General features: G+C 41.1%; 2 protein-coding genes across 8 annotated transcripts in view; one reads left to right on the forward strand and one right to left on the reverse strand.

The window, feature by feature from the left end:
• Window positions 1–12,883: 12,883 nt before the first annotated feature.
• On the forward strand, window positions 12,884–15,773 carry LOC144716593 (uncharacterized). Its single transcript, XM_078591765.1, has 6 exons — window positions 12,884–13,243; window positions 13,324–13,455; window positions 14,732–14,808; window positions 14,880–14,936; window positions 15,067–15,133; window positions 15,504–15,773. The coding sequence occupies exons 1-6, from the start codon at window positions 13,028–13,030 to the stop codon at window positions 15,621–15,623; spliced, it is 669 nt and encodes a 222-aa protein (XP_078447891.1). The 5' UTR covers window positions 12,884–13,027; the 3' UTR covers window positions 15,624–15,773.
• A 6,738-nt stretch (window positions 15,774–22,511) lies between these two features.
• LOC144716594 (Pentatricopeptide repeat (PPR) superfamily protein) overlaps window positions 22,512–25,282 on the reverse strand; it is a 4,093-nt gene continuing 1,322 nt past the window's right edge. The window contains exons 1-5 of one of the 7 annotated variants that reach the window (XM_078591771.1): window positions 24,241–25,282; window positions 23,204–23,544; window positions 23,016–23,120; window positions 22,872–22,926; window positions 22,512–22,791 (exon numbers count right to left, since the gene is read on the reverse strand). The exon at window positions 24,241–25,282 is cut by the window's right edge and continues 1,321 nt beyond it. In XM_078591771.1, coding sequence (XP_078447897.1) covers window positions 24,331–25,282 — 952 coding nt within the window. In that variant the 3' untranslated portion in view covers window positions 22,512–22,791; window positions 22,872–22,926; window positions 23,016–23,120; window positions 23,204–23,544; window positions 24,241–24,330. Of the gene's footprint in view, window positions 23,121–23,203; window positions 23,545–24,240 lie in introns of all 7 variants that reach the window. The other 6 variants (XM_078591769.1, XM_078591768.1, XM_078591770.1 and 3 more) reach the window with 6 other exon arrangements.

Raw genomic sequence — 25,282 nt, forward strand, 5'->3', positions numbered from 1 at the left:
TGATGTGAATCAACCTGATTGAAAATTGTGTACAATATCATTCAAGAATTCTTACAAAATAATTCAGTGAATTCTTCCCACCAAAAAGAATCTACTATCCTCAATGTCTCTACCTAATGGCTATAGGGATGGCTATAGTTATTATACGAGAAAGGCTAGATAGTGTTACTCTAAGTGGATACTTACATGTCCTTCTGTTGTATCATTCAAATATGATTATATAAAACATATGCTTAAAAATTAGAGATCTCTATATTACAGTCTCCTCATAGTTCACTAATTCTGATTATATAATAATAGACTTTATTACAAGCATTATAAGTGAACTATAATGAATGCATTTTATTAATGAATATTGAATGAGATATGGAACGTATCATTTCCTTGCCAGCCACATATATTTCCATCATCCAAGTTGACACTAACCCTCTAGAGAATGATTAAGAGAGAAATAGATGAAAACAGAGAACATGAGAGAAAGAGAGGTAGAACAAGATATAGAGAATAAGAGAGAGAGAAAGAGAAAGGAAGATAAATAAAACAAAATAACAAGAGAGAGAGAGCAAGAGAGAGAAATAAACATACCAAGAGAGAAATAGATAGCAAGTGAGTGAGAGAGAGAAAGGAAGAGTGATAGAGAGAGGGAAAGAGAGAAAAATATATTTTAAGAGTAACAGAGAGAGGGTGAGAAAGAGAGAGAAAGAGAAAGAAAGATAGAACAAGGGAAAGAAAGAGAGTAAGAGTGATAGAGAGGAAGAGGGGGGGAGAGAGGGAGAGAGAGAAAGAAATAGCAAGAGCGAGCGAACAAGAGAAAGAAAGAGAGTAAGAGTGAAAGCAAGGGAGAGGGGGAGAGAGAAAGAAAGAGCAAGAGAGAGTAATAAAGATAAAGAGATGGAGAGGGAGAGAGAAAGAGAGTAAGAGTGAAAGAGAGAGAGAAAGAGAGAGCGAGAGAGAGAAAGAGAGTAAGAGTGAAAGAGAGGAGAGGGAGAGAGAGAAAGAGATGGAGAGGGAAAGGAGAGAGAAAATGAGATAAAGGGAGATAACAAGAGAGAGAAAATGAGAGAGAAGGTGAGAGAGAGGGAGAAAGCAAGAGAGAGCAAACGAGAGTCAGAGAGTAAAATAGAGAGAGAATGAGAAAGAGAGATAGAGAAAAATAGAGAGAGAATGAGCAAGAGAGATGAAGAAAAATAGAAAGAGAATGAGCAAGAGAGATAGAGAAAATAGAGAGAGAATGAGCATGAGAGAGACCAAAATAGAGAGAGAGAAAAATAGAGAGAGAATGAGCAAGAGAGAGAGAAAAATAGAGAGAGAATGAGCAAGAGAGATAGAGAAAATAGAGAGAGAATGAGCATGAGAGAGACCAAAATAGAGAGAGAGAAAAATAGAGAGAGAATGAGCAAGAGAGAGAGAAAAATAGAGAGAGAATGAGCAAGAGAGATAGAGAAAAATAGTGAGAGACAAAGCAAGAAAGAGAGAGCACAAGAGATAGAGAAAGAGCATAAAGGAGAGATAGAAAGAGAATGCAAGAGATAGAGAGTAAGAGAGAGCACAAGAGATAGAGAAAGAGCATAAAAGAGAGAGAAAGAGAATACAAGAGATAGAGAGCACAAGTGAGAGAGAGAACAAGAGAGAGAGAGCACAAGACATAAAGAGCAAGAGAGAGAGGGAGAGAGCACAATAGAGAGAGCATAAGAGAGAGAGCACAAGAGAGAGAGATCATAAGAGAGAGAACGTAAGAGAGAGAGCACAAGAGAGAGAGACCATACGAGAGAGAGCACGAGAGCACAGGAGAGAGAGCAAAAGAGAGAGAGAGAGGATAAGAGAGAGCACAGGAGTGAGAGAGCAAGAGAGCGAGAGAGCCCTAGAGAGAGCAAAAGAAAGAGAGCACAGGAGAGAGAGAGCACAACTAGTGTTTGCGCGTCCCGATACCGGTTCCGGATGACGGTATTGGGACGGATGCTGTCTCGGATACCGGAAAGGGAATTTCCGGTATCCGTTTTTTTGATATCCGTATATCGGATATCGGTATCGGATATCGGTTGCTACAGTGCCGATATCCAATACCGATATCCGTCTCGACGTCGTCATCCACCTCTGTCTCATGGGGGAGGATGACGACATCGTCTTTTGATGTTGGATATCAAATTCCGATATCCAACATTGGAAGCCTCTTTTTTGGGGATTTCATGTATTTTCGATTCAAAAATTTGAATCGAAAATACACGATTCGTGTACCGGAGAGGGTTTGGAGTTTGGAGTTTGGACTTTGGTGCTACGATGGACGGTGGACGACGGCATCGGCAGACGGCGGACAACGGCATCGGCAAACGGCAGCATCAGTGGACGGTGGCATCAGCAGAATCGGCGATCGTGGGTAAGTTCTTCTTCGCCCTTCAAATTTATTTTTCATCTTCTGGCGCCATTTCTCATATTCTCTGCTTGACTGCTTCATCTGCCAATTTGCATTTATCAATTCTCATCTGAGTCATTCTTCATCCGCCAATTCTAGATCATCAATAAAGACCTTCATCCGCCACATCTTAGTTCTCATCTGCCAATTCTCAAATCTTCTTCTGCTATTTCTGATAGCTTCTTCCCGTTCATAAAATTGTTGGAATTTCCATTCTGCTTGTATGTATTCAATTTGGAGTATTTGTATTCAGTACTCAGTAGCTTCAATTTATTTTTATCCTTGTCAATTCTAATCACTTTATGTATCTATTTTACTCTCAAACTCCCTCTCTCTCAATCTCACTCTTTGATTCTTTCTCTCTTTCTTTCTCTAATTCTCTCATTCACCCTCTCTCTCACTCAGTCACTCTCCCTTGTATCATTCCATATCGGTGGAATGTTTTCTCCAATTCTCCCCCTCTTCTTTCCTTCTCTCTCACTCTCTGCTGTTTATATCTTTTTATCTCTAATTCTCCCTCTCTTCTCTCATTCCCACTCACTCTATGAATTTTCCTTTCATGCTTCTCTCATTCACCCTCTCTCTCAATCTGTCACTCTCCCTTTCTCTCATTCCATATTGGTTAAATGTTTTCTCCAATTCTCCCCTTCTTCTCTCTTTCTCTCTCACCCTCTGCTGTTTTTATCTTTTCATCTCTAATTCTCGCTCTCTTCTCTCATTCTCTCTTAATCTCTATGAGTCTTTCTCTCATTCTTCTCTCATTCACCTTCTCTCTCAATCTGTCACTCTCCCTTTCTCTCATTCCATATCGGTGGACTGTTTTCTCCAATTCTCCCCCTCTTCTTTCCTTCTCTCTCACCCTCTGCTGTATATATCTTTTCATCTCTACTTCTTCTCTTCTCTCATTCTCTCTTAATCCCGGCTGCTCATTTATTCTAAGCTTTTTACTAGCTGTCGATGCTTTTTATAGTATGCTCAATATATTTATAGTGTTTAGTTTCTTAATTGCGTTATCTTCATTGTATCTCTTACTTTCTTCAAAGTTATAAGCGTAGTTCAGAATCTTGCATTCATGTATTAAAAATTCATTGCTTGCCAAATTATGCCTTCAGAACCATGAACCCACTCGGAGGTAGTGCCCCAACCCAAGACAGATCTAGGTCAGGAGCTAACTGTCCTGAACATAAGGATGCGGGAACATCTCCTACCGTACAGAGTCACCCTCGTTTTAACCGTTCAGTCATCATTGACTACTTCGAACACTTTGGTGATGGATGGTGATGGATACTATGCATGCTTATTGTGCCAGGAGATGAACCCGCACAATAAGAGAAAAGCGATAAAGCGGCAGGCCGACAAGAGCACCAACCTATTTTGGAGACATGTCAAAGCTTGTGATCCTGCTTGTCATGCGGAGCTCATGGTGGAGATTGCACAACGAGCGAACCCATGTTTGTGGCCGTTGGAGTAGCAACTGCCGCCACCCTCTTTCCCCACGCGTCTCACTTTCTTCTTCCACTCTATGGAACTATAAGATCCTAAAACTTCCTTGTTTTCAATGGGGAATATGATTTGAAGAAAAGTTTCCTTCAAGAAATTTCGCCCATCAGTTTCTCCTCACTCGCTGTCGCTGTTGCCTTTGGAAGTGCCGCCGCCGCCGCCGAGGGAACGCCCTCCTACTACCGTCTCCTTTCAGTCAACCAGCCACGGATCGTTCGATAATTCTCTTTTTCTCTTTCTCTTTCTCTTCCCACGCCATTCCCTCTCTCAATCTTCACCCTTTATTGTTCGCATTTTCCCTATCACGTTCTCACTCTCTTTTCTCTATCGAGTTCTAAGTCTCTGGCTATTGGGATTGCTCTGTCTCTCTCTCTATTGGATGTGTTCTGCCCATCTTGGTCCCGCTCTTTCTCATTCGCCCTCTCTCTTTGTGTTCTCTCTCGATCGTCTATCTTTCTAGTTCTCTCCCAATCGCCCTCTCTTTCCCCTTTATCTGTCTCATTATTCTCTCTTTCTAGATCTCCCTCTCATTCCCCCTCTCTTTTCCTGTTCTCTCTCTCAATCGTCTTTCCTTCTAGTTATTTCTCAATTGCTCTCTCTTTCCCCATTATCTCTCTCAATCGTCTGTCATTCTAGATCTCCCTCTCATTCACCCTCTTATTTCCCATCTCTCTCAAAATCGCCTCTCTTTCTAGTTCTTTCTTAGTCACTCTCTCTTTCCCCGTTATCTGTCTCATTCTTATCTCTTTCTAGATCTCCCTCTTGTTCGTCCTCTCTTTCCCTGTTACCTCTCTCAATCGTCTCCCTTTTTATCCCTCTCATTCGCCCTCTCTCTTCCCGTTCTCTCTCAATCACTTCTCTTTCACGTTCTTTATTTCAAATCGCTCTCTCTCTTTCTCTCGTACTACCCCTCTCTCCATCACACTCTGTTTAGCGTCCTCCCTCTTTTCTATTGTTGTTTATCACAAGCTTTCTCTCTCTTAGTAACTCGTCTTTCTCTCTCTCTCTAGTGCGCTCACTCTCCTTGTATCTCTCTATTTCTGGTGTGTTCTCCGTCGCCCTATATCTGTTTCTCTCTATCTCTTTCTCAGTAACACTCTCCCTCCCTCTCACCTGTGCTACTCCTCTCTCATTCGCACTCTCTGTTGGATTCTCGCTTCTTTCTCTATCAGCTATCTCTTTCCCTCTCTCCATCATTCTTTCTCTCTATCGAACCCTCTCTCTTAATTGTATCTCTCTCTCCAGTTGTTTCTCCCAGTCAACTCTCTTTCTAGTTTTCTTAAGATCCCTCTCTCTCTCTCTGCTGCCTGCTCCCTCACCTTCTGTTGCCTAATACTTCTCTCATTCACACGCTCTCCTCTATTTTCTCCTCATTCTATTTTCTCTAAATTCTCTCATTCTATCTTCTCTATTTTCTCCCGTTATCTCCCACATCCACTGTCGTTATAACCAGATCTCTCTCTCTCTCTCTTTCCTGTTATTTCTCCCTCTCTCATTAACGCCTTCTTTCTTCCTCTCACAGTAGTGCTACTTCTCTCCCTCTGACTCTCCCTCTTTTTCTCTTCCTTTTAAATCTCTCTCTCTCTCTGTCTCTCTGTCTCTCTCTCCAGGCCACGTTCGTGAGCCGTCTTGCATCAACTCAAGGGAGTGGTGTTGGAAGACCCTAATCAGCCTCGCATATCAGAGAGAATGCAAAGCAAACAACAAGGAGAGCCAAGCCAACGAGGGCCGATTAGAGGGCATAAGCCAGACAAGACGAAGAATGTCATTGCACGATTTATATGTATGACTGATTCATTGTGGCACATTGTTCAGAATGTCGCGTTCAAGGAGCTATGGCACTACGTGACACAACTCGACTTGGATCCCCCTAGTACGAAGGTCATGAAGCAGTGGACCATCCAAATGCACAGACACATGAAACAAGATGTGAAGAAGCTATGGGAGAATGTTGAATGAGTGTCCCTCACTGTAGACACGTGGACTACGGAGAATGGTACTAGAATTCTAGGCATCACCGTTCACTGGATGGATGATAAATGGGTGTACCGAGAGTAGGTACTTGCCATACGAGAAATCGTCGGCAAGCACGATGGGGACAACATGGCGTCCATTATTCTCTAGGTGCTCGAAGAATTCTATCTGCGGCCAAAGGTCAGCGGCAAACTTATTGATGCAGGAAAACTATGGAAAAAGACGACTGTGGGGATAGGTATGACAACGACGGGTGGCGGATGCAGGACGGGTTGGATGGAGGGGTAAAACAGACCGCAGAATCTACACGATCGAATTCGAAACTTAAAACCGATGAAGTAATGGTGGTGCAGCCCCATTCCTCGTCGAGGGCGGGAGTACTGTCTTCAACCACCGCGACGATGCCGAAGCACCAAATCCAATATTACGAATTCACGTTCCGGAGGAATTCTCACGAAAGAAAGAATTTGTGGAAGTTCCAAGAAAATCAAATCTAACGATGGTGGAAGAATCCTCGCAGAACACTGGACGAAGAACACTCGACACCAAAGAGTTCAAGCGTACCTCAGCACCGTAGTGCGTGATGAGGCTGCAAGAAATTCAGGTCGTGACGTGACTGGGCGATCCGGGCCTTGTATGGCCGACTGGACGAAAATATCTAGGCGTTCCGGGTGCTGAACGGCCCTGGTATTGAGTTGACCAGGCTAAGCCATACTGCTTGGTAACCAGGATGCTTGGGCGTGGCAAACGAGCAGTGATGTCGTTGTCGGAGATTCAAGCGTAGGCGACACGGGTGCGGAGAGTGCACGGAGTGCGCTGAGCAGTGCGCGTGGGCGCTGAGCGCGCGGAGCGCCAACACGTGCGCGGAGTGCGTGCAGCGCACCTAGAGCGCGCGGAGCGCGCGCGGATCGAAGCTTCGAACGGCGTCAATGACTCTGGACAGCTTCAGACCTGTGTCGATGGCACTAGCGTGCACGGGCGCCAGCAGGCACTGGCGGCCGCGTGCGCGGCGAATGTTGGCAGTAAGCGCGCGATGGGTGCGGGCGACCGTGTGCACGGCGAGCGCTGGCGGTCGGCGCGCGGCGTGCACGGCGCGGGCTAGCTGCCGCGTGGGTGGTGTGGGATGGCGGCTGGCCGCGGCGTGTGCGGCGTCTCGTGCGCTGTGTGGGCTGTTGGCGCGCGGCGTCTTGTGGCGGCGCGTGCGCAGCAAGGGCTGACGGCCGGTGCGCGACGTGTGCGGGTGGCCACGTGCGTTGTGAGGGTTGGCGATCGGCGCGCGGCGTCCTGGTGCTGGCGGGAGAGAGAAAAGGAAAGAAAGAGAGAAGGAAAGGGACAGAGAAAGGAGGGTGGGCGGTAAATGGCGGCGGCGACGAGGGCGGCGACGGCGGCGGCGATCGGAGGAGAAGGGGAGGCTAGGGCAAGTCCTCCAAGAAGACTTGCCCTCCTAACTCAATTCCTTAATTATGACTTGCCTGACTGTTTCTTGAAACATTGGCCTATACTTATAGGCCTTGGAGGAAAGAGAAAATACAGTTAAAAGAAATAAAATAAAGACGAGCGACGTGACGAACTATGCGGTTTTGCGTCACGTCAAGGGGCAGTTCTGGATCTGTCTTTGGCAACGTGTCAAGACGCGTGAAGGAGCGTGCGTGGGTGGAGACGTGCCTGATGCTGGCGTGTTGACTTGATCCGGTGACGTGTCTGATGCTGGCGTGTTGACTTGATACGGTGACGATGGCGGCATGTCTTCAGCGGTTGTGTTGACTTCCGATGATGGTGGTGACGTGTCCGGTGTCGATGCATTGACATCATCGCCACCACTTATGTTATTAATTAAACATGTGAATTTACACGTGACCGGTATTTATGCAGGTTTACAACATGACTATTTACAATGCCTCGGTGAATAAAAGGATGTTGGCATTGATGGTGAAGAAGATAAAGAGCGTCAACCCAATGTTTAGCGCCACAAGGCACAACCCATGTGTTGCACACATACTGAACATTGTCGTGCAACCGGCAATAAAAAGCTTTGGCATTCCTTTGGCCCAAGCTGTAGAGCCCAAAGAAGGCGACGTGACCAGGATAGCAGACCAGTACAAAATCGACCAGGACAACGAACTTGGAGATATATTCTTAGCATCTCACGACAATGACAGAGCACGCTGGCTATTGTGTTTGGGTGATGTAGTTGCGAAGGTGCAGACCCTAGTGCGCAGTATTCAGAGCTCTACGCAACGGAGAGAGGAGTGTGCGAAGGCATGTGAAGACGACCTCGAAGTCGAGGACTCTAGCATGGTCATCTTGGACTGTCCGACCCGATGGAACATCACTTACTCTAGGTTATCCACCGCCATGAAGAAACGTGACGTCATTGATGAAGTATTGAAGACTTTTGGCCAGAAGGAAGGCGACAAAGATGTTGAAGGACGAGTGGGAGTTGGTAAAAGAATTTTGTCGCATCCTTGGATGGTTCACTGTATCCACCAATCATGTTTGAAAGATAGTGACGCCGGCGATATGTGGTGTATTATTTTTCATAGACGGCCTCAAAAAACACATGGAGGAAGTGGTCCAGCAAATCGAAGATGGCACTTTCTTCGCATGCGTATGACGGTTGCATGAAGGAGATTGTTCCAACATGGCGCAAGCGTGTAAGGCGATGCAACGCAAGCTTGCACAATATGCAGAGATCTTGTGGGAGAATGAGGCAATCAGTGCTCTGTCAGGGCGTTAGAGAAGCAACCATCACATACGTACGATCCTTGTTACCATGTGACTTGCCAAGGCATGGGGTGAGTGGGCACACTGAATATGGGCACTCAAAGGTAGAGAGTTGGACTCTTTGCTACAGAACATTATGCGAAAAGTCGAAATGGCATGTGCATCAACAAGGTCGGCGTGGGACGAGTTCAACGAATACCTAATAGTGGTTGTGCCTAATGAGGGAGTGTTCACCCCACTATCTTAGTGGGCCAGCACAGGGGCGATACACTTCCCCTTACTTGCAGCTGTTGTCTGTATGTGCCACAAGCGCTCCTGCTGAGTGCATGTTCTCGGTGGGCAACACTATTATCACGTACAAGAGATCACGTTTGTTGCCGATAAGCATCGAAACACTCATCACTGAGAAGTGTAGGCTGCAGGCGGACAACAATCGATGGTACACTAATGTGAAGTTGGATTCAGATGTGGACAAGATGGGGTAGTCGCATGTGTTCGAGGTACGCATCACCTACATTGACTACATTTTATGCGTATTTTACGTAATCATTGTTCTTTATTTGTTATCTCTCTCTATGTAGGTGATGACCAAGTAAGCACAAACTTCTGACAGAGCCGTGGGGAAATTCTCAGGGGAAGGGCGTAATTTTTACGGTTACACATTACAAAAGGCCTCTTTTGTCAAAAAACTTTGCACCAATTTCCTATATATTTCTTGATTTTTGTTAACACAAACAAATATGTCAATTACATATTTCAAAGAACCAAATAGAGGGGGATAATTTAGTTTAACATTTTGCAACATTTTCCTAAACATTTGTTGCATCTTCCAAAATTAAAAATTTACACTTAACCAAATAAGTAAATTACATAGTTCAAATTTGCACTTAACTCAATAATATCAATATTACTTAAATAAACCATGTTGACGAACCAAAAAGTGGGGGAGAATTTAGTTAAAAAGTTTGCAACATTTTTATAAAAATTTGTTGAATATTCCAAAATTATAAATTTACACATGACAAAATAAGTAAATTACATAGTTCCAATTTCCACTTAACTTAGTAATATAAATATTACTTAAATAAACCATGTTAATGAACCAAAAAGTGGGGGAGAATTTAGTGAAAAAGTTTGCAACATTTTCATACAATTTTGTTGAATCTTCCGAAATTATAAATTTACACTTAACTAAATAAGTAAATTATACAGTTCAAATTTGTACTTAACTCAATAATATAAATATTTATTAAATTAACCATGTTGAAAAATTCAAAAAGTAGGGGAGAATTTAGCTGAAATTTTGCACCATTTTCCTACAAGTATGTTGAATTTTAAAAAATTATAAATTTACACTTAACCAAATAAGTAAATTACATAGTTCAAATATGCACTTAACTCAATAATATAAATATTAGTTAAATAAACCATGTTGAAAAAAATCAAAAAGTGGGGGAGAATTTAGTTGAAAATTTGCACCATTTTCCTACAAGTATGTTGAATTTTAAAAAATTATAAATTTACACTTAACCAAATAAGTAAATTTCATAGTTCAAATATGCACTTAACTCAATAATATAAATATTAGTTAAATAAACCATGTTGAAAAAATCAAAAAGTGGGGGAGAATTACTTGAAAATTTGCACCATTTTCCTACAAGTATGTTGAATTTGAAACAATTAAAAATTTACACAACCAAATAAGTAAATTACATAGTTCAAATTTCTACTTAACTCAATAATATAAATATTTTTTCAATAAACCATGTTGAAGAACCAAAAAGTGAGGGAGAATTTAGTTGAAAATTTTGCAAAATTTTCATACAAATTAGTTGAATCTTCCAAAATTAAAAATTTACACTTAACCAAATAAGTAAATTACACAGTTCAATATTCCACTTAACTCAATAATATAAATATTACTTAAATAAACCATGTTGACGAACCAAAAAGTGGGGGAGAATTTAGTTAAAAATTTTGCAAAAATTTTCATAGAAATTTGTTGAATCTTCCAAACTTATAAATTTACACTTAACCAAATAAGTGAATTACATAGTTCAAATTTGCACTTAAATTAATAATATAAATATTAGTTAAACAACCCATGTTGAAGAACCAAAAAGTGGGGGAGAATTTAGTTGAAAATCTTGTACCATTTTCATACAATTTTTTTGAATTTTCCAAAATTAAAAATTTACACCATACTAAATAAGTAAATTACATATTTCAAATTTGCACTTAACTCAAAAATATAAATATTAGGTTAATAAACCATGTTAAAGAAGCAAAAAGTGGGGGAGAGTTTAGTTAAAAATTTTGATAAATTTTCTTAAAAAAATTGTTGAATTTTCCAACATTATATGTGGGCTTGGAGTATGAACTTTTATTTTCCTAAATTTCCCTTACATTAATTTGACATTATTAAGTCATAGGGGCATATCTCTAATATTTGCAAGAAGTAGTATTTGTTGGCGCGTGCAATTGAAAAGAAGTATTTGCATTGAAGACGGCTGAAGCAACTTTAAACCTTTGAATATTTTAAAAATCCACCTTATGGGATTGCGACGGTTTCGGAAAAAAATCTGGATATCGGTTACCGATATCCGGATATCGATAACTGATATCCGGCATCCGACATCCGACATCCGTCGCATCCTTATATCTACTGTATCCGTCACTGATATCCGTCTACCCTTCAGAGATGGATATCGACCGATAGCCGATATCTGATATCCGACACTGTCCCGGTTTTCCTCCCGATATCGGATATTGGTTGTCCGATATCGGATATCGGACGGATATCGGTTGGGCGAACCCTAAGCACAATAGAGAGAGAGCATAAGAGAGATCACAGGAGAGAGAGTGATGTAAGACAATGTGGCGGGATTGATGGTTTGTGTTGCACCATAGAGTGATGGGTGAGATGAGATGCAATGAGTGAATGATGCAGATGTTATAAATCAACGAAAGAGCACACTATGCCACCGACTAGGATGGTAGGACCCAATAGACGACACGAGGGGTCTAGGGGCCGGACAGGCTCCCAATGACCCGACAGATCCGCTCGAATACCAACGAAGTAGGAAGGCAATCACTGCCCATATATGCCCACATCCGCCGTTGGTAGCGAACCCAATCCAACACCTAAGAACAAAATTCCCTACTCTCACGAAGGTAGCTAACCCTATGGCACTATGCTCCAGCAGAGGAGCATTGAGGACGGCACTGAGGAAGCTAACAATACTGAAATAAGGGGGAGGCAGGAATGCGTGACCTGCAGGCAAGGAGCATGGACGCTGGGCAGGGTGTGAGGAGGCCTTGGATGTGGTAGTAGTCGACGTGGAGGCCGCCCGGCACCGACAGTTGGATGCAGACTGCCGAGCAGCGTAAACCAACATGACGACCCGAGCGAGAGTCAACGTGGTCACGATCGAACGACCATGACAGACTATGTTGGGCTGCAACAGGAGTTGTACGGTCGCAGAGGCAAGGCGGGATGGTGCCCCTCGATGGCATGGCGGCAGCAGAGATGGCAATGGGGGCCATGAGAGTCGTTGACTGGGGGTCCGTGGGGCATGACATGTTGGTGATCGTGCCCCGAGATGGATTTGACTGGCCGGGAATGTTGGGATGTCGACGGGGGTGGCGACAGTGGTTCTTCTGGTGGCGGTATCAGCTTCACGGCAGTGAGCTGGCGGCGGCGGTCAATCGGCGATCTTCGTCCCCGTAGCTACTCTAGGAAAAGAGGAAGATAATCTCCAGGGAGGAGGGGTGGGAATTCCAAAGTGAAGAGAAAACTCAATTTGTCAACAAAGGAAAAGCCCAAATGGCAATAGGGGCATACCATCTCGTGTATACGTAAAGGTGGTTGCTCTAATGTCCAAAGTAAAAGACATTCCCCTAATGATCCGAATAAACTGATATAAAACACGAGAAAAGACGACGGAGCTCAAAACACGGGCGCCCCATAAAAATCCATTAAAACATAATGCCGAAGTAAACTAACTGTTGGGATCGGTCGTCAAGCCGTATACTTGAAACTTGGATTCTTCGCGCTGGCTCGGGCTCCACAATGCAGCTGTAGGAGAGCTTGGGCTTGGTCTTCACGATGGTACTCCATCAGAGAGCACGAGAGAGAGAGAGAGAGAGAGAGAGAGAGAGAGAGAGAGAGAGAGAGAGAGAGAGAGAGAGAGAGAGAGAGAGAGAGAGAGAGAGAGAGAGAGAGAGTTTGACGGTTATTACATCCCCCCGAACCAGTCTCCATAAATAAGACAAGGAACTTTCCACAGTTCTTAAAATGTTCGATTCTCCATTCAGATCGGGATTCATGTTCATACGTTCATCTGCGGACTTCATCTTGATTCCGTCTTGAATTGGCGTCGGTAATCTCTCCGCACCTCCAATTTTTCCTTCCGTCGAATGGCCGCGGCGTTTGCTGCGTGCAGAAGGTCCCTGCTACGCCGAGCGCTCAATTCCAAGGCATCTGCGGTGCCAATCCATGACCTAGAAGCTTGTTCGCTTCCCAGCTTCTTCACGAGCTCAAATCACGGCAGGAATTTCCATCCTCGTTTTGTTTCTCAGTTGATTCATAAGGCGACTGCAAAACGGGCTTTCCTCGTCGACACATTGGCGCTGGTACGCGGGACGAGATCGTCATGTCATAATTTTTCATTTTCTGGTTGTTAAATTCTTGATTTTTATCTGAATTTTGGTAGGTGAGAAGGCTCGAGGCTCAGGGGATTCCGTCCAAGCACGCGGAAGCCATCACCTCGGCCATTATCGAAGTTCTTAACGACAGCCTGGAGACTGTAGCTCAGTCTTTTGCTTCCCAGGGCGAGCTTCAGAAGGTTTGAAATGGCTTTGGACTATCAATAACAAGAAATATTTAGCGGTATCAGTATTGGTAGAATTTAACCTGATTCTTGATATTTACGGATTGAAGTAATGGGGATGGTTCAAAATTTTATTGTGAATGCATGTTAGAACGTTGTTAAACCTTATTTAGGATCCGAAAGCATGAGATTCTTCGACATCTCTTTCTAGGGTACAAACCCTAGAGATGCTATCTGACCACGAGTTAACATATTGATTATGTCCTGTGTATATGTCCTTCTTTAATTGGTGTGTGGGTAAAAAAAATTATTATTTTATCAGTCATGCTCTTTAGTCTAGGAATTAAACATCAAAACGATGACGATCTCTAGAAACTGTTTACAGGATGAAGACTATTGTGTGAAAAAGACTAGAGAACAACTTAATGTGTGGATTGTTGGCCTAATTTCAGATTATGTAAAGAGTTGGCCCAGTGTGTCTCAACTTGGACCATCCTAATTCTATTTCATTTTACTGACGAGCTGAAATATGGTTGTCTAAAGCCAATCGCTAGTACCATTGCTTACTGATGAGCTAAAATTGGAAAGCAAAAAATAACCAAAATATTGATGTCAAAATCGTTGGAAGTAGGGTTTTTCATGTAATCGTCCCATGAATGTTCTTATCCCTATATTATTCAGTTTGGTTCTCATCTCCATTGACTGTCTAACTCCCTGGGTGATGGGGTTCCTCAACCCTCCGTGCTCTCTTTTCACCCTACCTCTATTCTTTCTCTTTCTCTAGTCTCTTTTTTCCATATCTCTCTCTACTCCCACTCCCAACGCAAAAATATGGTTTAATGCTTGTTGATTGCTGCGGAATTTTCTTTGTGGATTTTTTTTTGAAGTAATTTTCTTTGTTACTTTTGCTTTAGAGTAACTAGTCAAACAAGTGACTAGTACCATGCAACCCAACAATAAAAAAGTTCAGTTCATAGTTTTTATTAATTTTCCTAAACAAATCAACATAGGAACAGAAAATAGACTCTATACGGTTAGAAGTCAGCAATTATTTCCCTCGAAAGCATGGAAATTATGTTCCATGAGTCGTCTTTGGACCGAGACCTGTTATTTTCCTTACATCTAAACCCAACATTTTGTGCAATAGTTTATATCTGGTCCTGTGTCTCAACTTAGGCATTTATTTAGTCGTATAACTATAATCTCACGAATACGGAATCATTTTCAACGCCGTTCAGGTCTATTTCTAGACTGCTTTGCTCATTACGGATGCACACACGTTCTGCATCAGGAACACCATTTCTCCATTTTGCAACGTGAGACAGAGAAACTTCAGACCGATATCGAGAAACTGCGCAGTGAGCTCAAGTCAGTAAATGAAAAGTCCGTTAATTTCATCTATATGTTTCTAATCCGATTTTTTTTTTGTTTTTAAACAGATATGAGGTCGATAAGGTCACTGCCGGGCAGCGTCTGGATTTAAATCTTGAGAGAGGGTGAGTAAACTGAATCAAAGTTTTCTGCTTTTTGCCCCTAGAAATTTGCTTTTTTAAAAATAACATACTATAAAATTATTTTGGCAGTTAGCTTACATTTAATCTGATTTTTTTTTCAATTTAATTTCAGGCGCACCCGTGATGAGCTGGCCAAGCAAAGTGCTGAAACTAGCGAGCTGACCAACAAGCTTGACAGGGTGGGCAAAATATGGATAAATTTCTCACAATCAGTTCCTATAAATGAAGAATATCTATTAACTTTTTTTATGTTGAGTTCTTGACCCTCTTTTCTGATTTTCAATTAGTTCAGATCATAATTAGTTTACTCATAACTCCATTTCAATCATTTCTATTGTCGTCATCATTCAGTAACAGACCTTTTTTCGTTCATGAAGTCGACAAATTATATCAATTTCTCTCCCATTAATGAATTATATATGTCTCATTAACTTTTATCCGTTACTTGATAACCTGAATGTTATTTTGGCATTGGAAAATGAAGGTGGATCTATGATATAAAAAAGTCGCTTTGACCTAATTTTCCTGCTTTTATCTCTGTTTGCGCAGGAAATCCACGCGTTGAAAGCTCAGCTGGAAGCTGCAAAATATGACGTTATAAAATATTGTATCGGTACCCTCGTCTCTATAACGGCCGTCGGTCTTGCCGTCATCAGGATTCTTTTATAAGAAGGGAGAATATAAATGGGTCGGAGCTAGTGGCATCTACAGGTATGATATTATTGTCTGGAGTCATTTTATTTTGTTATCCATTTTTGGTCAAATCTTGTTGACATTCAAGTTCTTGACTTTATTTATAGCCTTAAAATTATTCCAAAACTTCGGTCCAATTTTTCCAAATTCGAATCTCCGTGATTCAATTTAATCGTCGTTCTGCTAATCTATGCCCAAACTTTATTAACTTTCAATTGTTTTTACTAATTCGGTCTGCCAAGTTTCATTTTTTAACTTTTTTAATTGAAGTAATCTGTCAAGGATGTGCAGTATTGAGTACAGCTTTCAGATATATTAAAATGGATATTGAGTTCATTAGAATGTTAGAATCGACCCAATATTCATTTTTAATATCTTTGAAATCTGTGCTCAATATTACACATCCTTGGCATATAAATTCAAGTAAAGGAAGCTAAATTAATTAGCAGAATCGCTGTTAATAATGGAATAGAACTTAGCAAAAAATGAATTGTTCAGTTAAATCTGTGTTTCTTTCACGTCAGGGTTATGAGAGGGAACCCCAATACATCCCCCAAAGCCCCCATTTGCATAACTTCATAGGTTTTTTGTAGGCAGATATTTGACATTCAGAAATATTTTATATTCAGAAGGGAAAACTATCAAAATGAAGATTAACCAAAAAATGGAATGCATTCATCGATCAAGAATCATAAGTGGAAGTCCTTTTAATTTGATTTAATTCGTCGTTCTGCTCTGTGATTCTTTAGTTCATCGTTCTGCTAACCCTACACTGACATAAGCTTACAAAGTTTATTGAGAAAACAGGGAATATAGAATAGTAAAAACTATGTTCAGAAGGAAAGTTATCATACACCAATGATAGGCCAAGAGATAGAAAACATATATCAGTAAGCTCTGTGAATATTACTTTTTTAAAAAAATTTCTCCAGTAGTAAGTTTAGACAAATATCTTCAGAGGTAATATTTTCTTTAAAAGCATTTAAAAGTTTTTTGAAATGATTGAAGAAAAATAAGTAAAAATATTATCGACAAATTTTTTTTTCTTTAGAAATATTGTCAAAAAAGTTTCAAAATAATAAAAATAACAGAATATGAAATCTAAGATTCGTCTTTAGCCAGAATATAATGATATTGATAAACCTAGACTAAATAAATTGGAATAAAAGAATTATGTATGAGAAAACTATATGAAAAACATAGGTTTGAAGCTTGGAGTATGCTGGAAAATCACAATAAAATTTAACAGATTACACAATATCATACTTATTTTTAAGATCATAATGCTCTATAAAGAAATATTAAAACATTTTATAGACAAATAATTGAAAATACAGTTTCTGAATATTATTTTGTTTATTTTTTCAATAATAAAATACATATAGTATTTTTTATTTGATGATGTTTTTAAAGGGTTTTATTTGAATTTTTTCCTACCCAATTTTCATAAATGATACATGACTTGTTAGCTATGAAACCGTTGCTTATTTATCTATCCATCTACTAAAAAGAGATGAATCAAGCTTGGTCTGATGATTTCAAATACAAAAGGCAGATACAAGGGGATAATAAAAAAATCGTTTAAATGGGCGTCAATAATGCAAGTCTCATTTGAGATTGAAAATGTATATAATTAAATCTAAATTTAAATTTTATTTCATACATTATTTCAACTATATTGTAAACAAAATATAATTTTCAAATACCTCAATAAAAAAATGATATTATATTATTTGATAAGATTACTCCTTTAAGAAGTCACTTATCATGTCAATATAGCTTAGATATATCCTATATATCTAAGCCAGTGTCTAAATTTAAAAAATATAATCAAGTTCATTTTCCATAACTTATTGGATGGATAGGTTATTTTGCCATAATGGGCGCAAGGGGGAACCCTTTTTGGCATTTGGTTGGAGGGTAGCCATTGATCGATATTATGTGGCCGTCCTGTCAATCATAATTCCATGATTATTTTATTTCATTGAAAGAAATATTCATTCATTATTAATATTGTGTGATGTATACTAAGAAGTCCTTCAAAAAATGCGATGACATAGTAAATTATGATAATATCATAATACAATATTACTAGTCCTCAAGCGTGTATTTCTAAACATTCCTATTCCTTGGATACTTGAGACAGACATTGAGTTATCTAGATAGAACTGCATTATTTAGTCCTAATTATACATTAAATATGGCTAATCATATGGTCATTGATTTGCACACATTGAGGACATATGGTGGGTCTCTTTAAATAAGAAGTTCACTCAAGTGATCCACATGAATTTGTTAATGGTATTATACCTAAATGTTGATGAGGTTTATTCATGTCATAATCATGTAACTGGTCAGCTGAGCTGAGACACCAAGGACATATTGTGTGTGGAAGTCCATGTTTGGACTATGACATATGAGTCCTTGACCATATGATTCAAACATGTCTTAGCTCAGAAATTACAGGAAGGTGATTGCGTGGTCATGACATGATCATTCACCCTTGATATAAGAGAATATTGACTCGAGGAATAAGAAGCATCAAATCCATGGTTAAGGTAATATGTATATTGAAGTTACTCTCCAATGATCCCGAATATGCATCAGAGCTACCTGAATGAAAGATTAGGGTATGACAACTACCATATTCTAAGCCATTCATGAGTCCTACATGGACGAAGTATTATACATATATGGCAAACGGTAAAGGTTTCATGAGAGAGTTCAAATAATATTATATATCTTCTAGAGCGTGAGGTATAGCTCGGCTCCCACGATTTGGAAACTTAACCTATCGATGTGGTTCTTTGATTAATTAGTCTATATGGTAATATAGTTGATTAATACGGTTGGTCAATAAATGTCATTGGGCCTTTAAATTTATTAAATATACTGATCGATGGGTCAAGAGGGTCACATACACAAACATAAAAGACACTAGAACATATATTTAATTCAGAAGAATGTTTATAAAAAAATCCAAATAAGTATAAGGGGTGCACCAATTTTAGGTGTCCATGCTAGAGACATCTGGGCTTCCCCCTTTTATTATCAGTTTCAGTCTTCAATCATTCCATTAGAGTATTGATGGTGAGAAGATGAACAATATCTTCAGGCCTGCATAGTCGGGAGCGCACAAGCGTTGGACCCACTGACTTTGAATTTCACAATCTCTCAGTCTCTCAGTCTTCAAACTTTCAAAGTCGGTCAAGACTCACTACCAACTTTGAAAGTTGGACTCCTTTTGGACCGACTTTCACGATCAGGTCATGGTAAGTTTGTTGGTGGTCAAGTGTCAATCAGATCCAATCCAATCCAATTCGATCAGACCAGATGGATTCGATACGATGCAATTCAATCAGATTGAATGATTGATCCGACTTGATCAGACAAGGTCGGATACCGGTAGTGGAAAGTTCATTTTTTGAATTAAGAGGGTTTGGAGCTTCCAACTCAGAACCCTTCCAAGGATAAAGGAAGCCCTCTACCATTGTGGAACTGATCTTGTCTTGCTATTTGGTAAGATATATAACTACTTTGTTATGTTATGTATTTGTACAAATAAGTAAAGGAAATTTGTTTGGGGTGAAATGAATCTCAGAAAATACTAAATAATGGAGAAACATAAGAAATAAATTTATTTTCTCATATTGATTCAATTGAAAATTATTTGATGTAAATTAAAATTTTGGATTGGTTGAATGAAATAATTTAAAAGTTAAATTGTTTTAACTTGAAGAAGTTTCCTATAATCATTTTAAATTGTTTAATTATTATTACATGGTTTCTCCCTGCATGAATGTCATGTTTTGATTACAAATTTTAATGTGATTAAGTTTTTGCATTATTTCAGAATTTTTTATTTGATTTATAATTCTTAAAATTATGATGTGACATGAAGGATGGCGGGTTAAACCTAGAACAACCTAGATGGATCAAAGGTGAGTTCCTTTAAGACTAGATACTGAATATGATTAAATCGTGGCGTTGACTATATGTGACTATCACTTACACTAACATCCATAAACCACATGTGATGTGCACAAGATACATGTTAAGGTGATATTTATTTTTGATACTGTCTATGACATACCATAAATTAGAGCCCAAAATAAACCCCTCTATTAAACTCTTAGCCACAACCGTAGCTCCGGATCGTCCTGGACATGGACGATGGATGGGGCGGAACGAATTTCCTCCCGTCTGACGTCCAGAGTAAGTTCAGACAAGGCCATGGGTATAGGAACCTTGTAGTTTGATGGGGGTATACTCCAAGATTATATGCAAATCTATTTTTGTCAAGTAACAAGGATATTGTTTAGACCAAAATTGGAGGTTGGTGGAGGTATACTCTAGGTCGCATGAACTTTGGGAACCAAAATATTATCGTATATTGCAATGAGTAGGAAGTCCCATGAGACGGGTGTTCAATAATGTGTATTATGATTGGTAGGGGTATACTCCAGGTTGTAATACATATGTTGAAACTCTGATCCCCCCTAGGAGATAGTTTCTCTACCTCCAAATACTACAGGTTGTATGGAATGCAAACTTTGTGGAAGCTTGTTATTACGGAATAGAGAACCTGCTAGAAAACTTTTGATGTTTAATGACCTTATCTCCTATAAACAAATCATTCGTAAAGTAACCCACTCTATGGCATATCTGATGTCAATCTTTTAATATAATAATCATTACGAGTGGAAGCCAGTATCCCTAGGAATGAAGTTTTATTGGGCAGGTATAGGATATCCCTAAAAGGGACAAAAGAATATTTGAAGTGAAAGATGACATCTAATACAGTTCAATGCAATCTCATAATACTGATTTAGGGTTCATTACATGATACTTACAGTGGGGAGGAGAGAGAGTCCGAAATGGGGGGATGTGAGTGGATTATTAAACAAAACTGAAGACAAAAAATAAAGAAACTCATTCAACAATTCATTATTGATAATTTTGTATTCTTTATATGTTATCTGCTATCAGATAACATATTTTTCTCTACGTTATCCTTTATCACATCCATAATCTGGGAGTGTGTCTCAATTTTGAAGGTTTTTTGTTTCAATATCAGATATCTATTCAGAAGCAGTCAGATGAATGAGAGAGGGAGAGTATGGGAGAGAGAGTGTGTGTGTTAGAGAGAGTGGGATGGAGGGAGAGAAAAAGAGTGGTAGGGCTAGAGAGAGTCATAGAGTGAGAGGTAGAGCGAGCGATAGCAAGAAGGATAGCAAGAAGGAGAGAGTCTGAGAGGACTGAGATGTAGGGAGCAAGAGAGGAGAGCACACGAGAACAAGCAAGAGGAAGGGAGAGCCTGGAGAACAAGTGGGGGGAAGGAGAGTAAGAGATGGACTGGGACAACGAGTGAGAGGGAGGGAGAGCGAGAGGTACCAGAGAACAAGAGAGAGAGAGAGAGAGCAAGAGAGGTACCAGGAGAACGAGATAGAGGGAGGGAGAGCGAGAGAGATACCCGGAGAATGAGTGTGTGTGTGTGTGTGTGTGAGAGAGAGAGAGAGAGAGAGAGCAAGAGGGAGAGAGAGAGAGAGAGAGAGAGAGAGAGAGAGAGAGAGAGAGAGAGAGAGAGAGAGAGAGAGAGAGAGAGAGAGAGAGAGAGAGAGAGAGAGAGAGAGAGAGAGAGAGACAGAGAGAGAGAGAGAGAGAGAGAGAGAGAGGGAGAGAGAGAGAGAGAGAGAGAGAGAGAGCAGGAAGGAGAGTGAGATAGACTAAGGGAGATTCAGAGAGAGGGAGAAGGACCGATAGAGAGTGGGAGAGAGAGAGGGGGCGAGCAAGAGACACTGAGAGATAGCGGGAAGAAGAGTGATATAGACTAGGGGAGATTCAGAGAGAGGGATAGAGAGCGGGAGGGAGAGATAGCAGCGCGAGAGAGCGGGCGAGAGAGCGGGAAAGAGCGAGAGAGAGAGTTGGAGAGAGAGCTGGAGAGAGACGGAGAGAGGGGGAGAGAGAGAGAGAGAGAAAGAGAGAACGAGAGAGGAGGGCGTAGCGAGAAACAATGAGAGATAGCATGAAGGAGAGAGAGAGAGAGAGAGAGAGAGAGAGTGCAGGAAACATAGACAGAGACACAGCAGGGAGAGCAAGAGAGGCTGAGATGTAATGGGAAGGAGATGAAGAGAGACTAGGAGAGAGTCAGAGAGAGAGAGAGAATGAGTGATTGAGAGGGGGAGAGACAGCGAGCGTGAGAAAAAGGGAGAGAGGCTTCATGATATTGTCATCCGATATCGTCTCTGCTTAACGATATCCGTTATTGTTGTCCATTTCTCACCCTAAAACCGTTATCTGTTATCAAAATAACAGATATCGGATAAGAATACCATTTGTAGCCCCCTACAAGAGACCATCACACACATGCTGCTTAATAGGAATGAGTTCAAGTGAATGTGGCAGGAGCAAAACAAAATAAATAAGACCAGGGAGGATTGGGTATCTAGAGAGATTTCCTTAGATCCAGAGGAGAAAGAGTCAATCCCACTTGATCCGCTGAAACTGTATCTCTCTTCCTTATGGCTCAGGTCTTCTGTGTGAGATATTCTAGTGACTGTTACAAGTGGGGAAATTCTTGAAAAATAATTATAAACAAGGATTGTCAAGTTCTGCTACCCCAGTAGCTCTACTCTCAGCAAACATGTCAGATCTGGAAGATAGGACAGAAGAATAGTTTAATAGGGTTGACACCAATCAAGCCACATATTACTAATACAAGAGTTTGAAGACTAAATAACCGGTTGCTGCCCCACCAAACATTGTAAATTTAAGCTTCCAGTTTTCAATGGAAAACCAATATCTTGGTTGAATTGTCTGAGCCACTGATAGAAGCCAAATTAGGAAGCACAAACGCAGTCGAGCACGAGCGAAGGCATGTGTAGACCTTTATTAAAATTGAATCCACTCGAAGATGTTAAATAAGAGGGATCACCCTCAAGGAAAGGCAGTAGCGAATTTTGGGGAAGATGGGCTACAGTCAAAGGTCGTGGAGATTCTCCAGGACAGACGAGAGGAGCCGATCCTCAGCGATTCTCTACTGCCCAGCTAGCTGATCCGGCGAAGACCATGAATATCGTTATTACATATCCATCCACCACCATCTTCTCCCTCTTCTTCCCCCCTTTTTCTTTTTCCCTGTTGCCTGAACAAGATAGTCAGTAGGCATGATTCATACTACCTTCTTAAGAATATTCATACAAGTTTGTCTTTTTGATACAGCACCAAGTGATATGGAATCGAGAGTACTATGTCAGGCACTAAGGCCAGAATGTAACAACTGGGCCATCACAGATAGTATGGGTTAGTTAAATGAAATTGTGCATCTCTTAATTAGAGCTGAATCTGATTTGGGACATACTTACAGACCTCGGAATTCACCTCCTCATGCAGATCTTCCTCCTTAAACATCTCACTAGCCCAAGAATGACGGGATCTGTAGAACTGCACATCCAACTCTGTGGGGATGGACGTCTACATAGGATCAAGGGAAGGTTAAGGCAGGGAGATGGAGAGATAAGATAGAAGAGAAGATGGTCGAAGGAAAGAGGGCTCACAGCATGAAAATTCCATGCCTTAAGCAAATTTGTGCACTTAAAAGTGCGTCAGACTGGGTTCCTGCATTTCCATGTCATTATTTGCTGGCGTCTCTTGTAGATCCAAACCAGTATCATACCAGAGGAAAGGGAAGTTCAGAAAGAATGACAGAGAGGTCAGGGAGAAAAGTGAAGATTGGGAGGACCGTCTGAGAGATTGCTAAGCTTTGGCATGACCCATCTGTTGTCCTCTGTCACTTCCATCTATAACTGGCGGTCACCTTTGTGAGTCTGGTAGACTTGGGCCAATTCTCACTAATATGGGCCTTGCCTGTCAGCCCCATTGGCTAGGCCCAATTCCTCTGCAAATTGCGCCATGAGGTAAAATCAAATAGGGGATCCGGATGTCAGGATGAAGATGCGGTATGACCACAGATATGATGGGAAGAGTCAGGGATGTGCTCTGGAGATGCATGACAATGAAATTATCTGCTCTAAATGAGAGGAAAAAATACATCATTAAGCGAGTAAAATAATACAATGACATGCATAAACCTTTTAAACACTTTTGCCAAATGTAAATGTAGTATGACCAAAGAGAAATAAATTTGCCATTATGATATGTGACTTGATTATTAGCGGATTTTTATCATTGTCATCCCTATATTTGGCTATCCAAATCATCTTGCATAGCTTGGACCAATGACGGTGTCCATGAAATAATCATCGTTGGCAGATGGATGACAAGATGTCGAAAAAAAGACTTCATCGTCCACTGGCGATCTTCATCGATGAAACAAGACCTTCATTAAGACGAGTATGAATTCATCTTCGTCATCTCTAACTCTTGAGGCCGTCATTAGCATCCAGGTAAAATTGGACAAACAGGGACGGCCATTTGTCGTCAACTAATGTGTGACAAATATGAGGATGATGGCAAAACATGATCACCATCCATAGAGGACACATTCTTTTTCCTAATGGATCAAAGTGCACAAAATTGCTGCTTAGTCATGCATTTTAGAGTAAGTCAGACATGGGTACAAATATGTACTTACTTTACAAATGCCTCTTCTTCGTCTCTACGCCATTGGTTTCTGATACACCCTTCCAGAGATGTTGGCACAGATCAGGGAAAAATACTTCGCTCACCAATAGTCACCACAAGTGCATTTCCCATCAATAAAGTGGTGGAATCTGGAAGAATCTCTGACTATAATCTTTCTCTGCACAATCCTCGATATGAACTTCATCGCTGTGTGGCAATCTCCGCATATGCGCAGGTTCTTAAAAACCTTAATGGCTGCACCTGGGGGAGTTGCAATGATCCCAAATGCCACAGCCAGCTTCTCACTATGGTACACCAAATCTTCTTCCTTCTGCTCTTCTTCCACATCATGGAGGACGAATGTTGTGTTGGGCACATAACCTTCTTCCTTCATCTTGGCTGACAGCTTCTCAAGCTGAACATGGATATCCTTAATCCTAGGATGAGAGTCATCTCCCACCAGAAATCTATGAACTTTTCTCTGGACCTCAATCCAGCTCGAGCCAGGCACTTTAATAGCTCCTCTGGCCTCCATCAACCTCCGGGTTGACACCACCTCCTCCCAGAGACCAGCCACAGCAAAGATATTGGCCAAGGTGACATAATTTGCGGCGTTTGTCGGCTCAAGCCGGAACAGAGCTTCCGCAGCGCGATGAGCCAGCCTCAAATTGCCGTGGATTCGGCAACCGCCAAGCAACGATGCCCACAGAAATTTGTCTGGCTTCATCTTCATCTGCCCAATTATCTCTTCAGCCTTGTCAAATCGCCCGGCGCGGCTCAAGAGATCAACCACACAGGCATAATGATCACTGGTGTGAGCCAATCCATGCTCCTCCTCAATTGAGAAGAAGATCTCCAGGCCTCTGTCCACAAACCCGGCATGGGTACAAGCCGAGAGAGCTCCCACAAACACGACATGATCCGGTGTCAGCCCAGAACTAAGTAAGAGATCATAGTATCTGAGAGCTTCCATGGCGAATCCATGCTGAGCAAACCCCGATATCAGCGACGTCCACGAAACAAGATCTGGGCTCGGCATTCTCTCGAAAACT

Source organism: Wolffia australiana, chromosome 2, assembly GCF_029677425.1.
Source record: "Wolffia australiana isolate 7733 chromosome 2, ASM2967742v1".
NCBI classification, from domain to species: domain Eukaryota; kingdom Viridiplantae; phylum Streptophyta; class Magnoliopsida; order Alismatales; family Araceae; genus Wolffia; species Wolffia australiana.

Coding starts and splice junctions, on each gene's coding strand:
- LOC144716593 (XM_078591765.1), top strand. CDS start 13,028: ATGGCCGCGGCGTTTGCTGCGTGCAGAAGGTCCCTGCTACGCCGAGCG. Junction 13,456..14,731: donor CCCAGGGCGAGCTTCAGAAG/GTTTGAAATGGC, acceptor GTTCTGCATCAG/GAACACCATTTCTCCATTTT. Junction 15,134..15,503: donor TGACCAACAAGCTTGACAGG/GTGGGCAAAATA, acceptor CTGTTTGCGCAG/GAAATCCACGCGTTGAAAGC.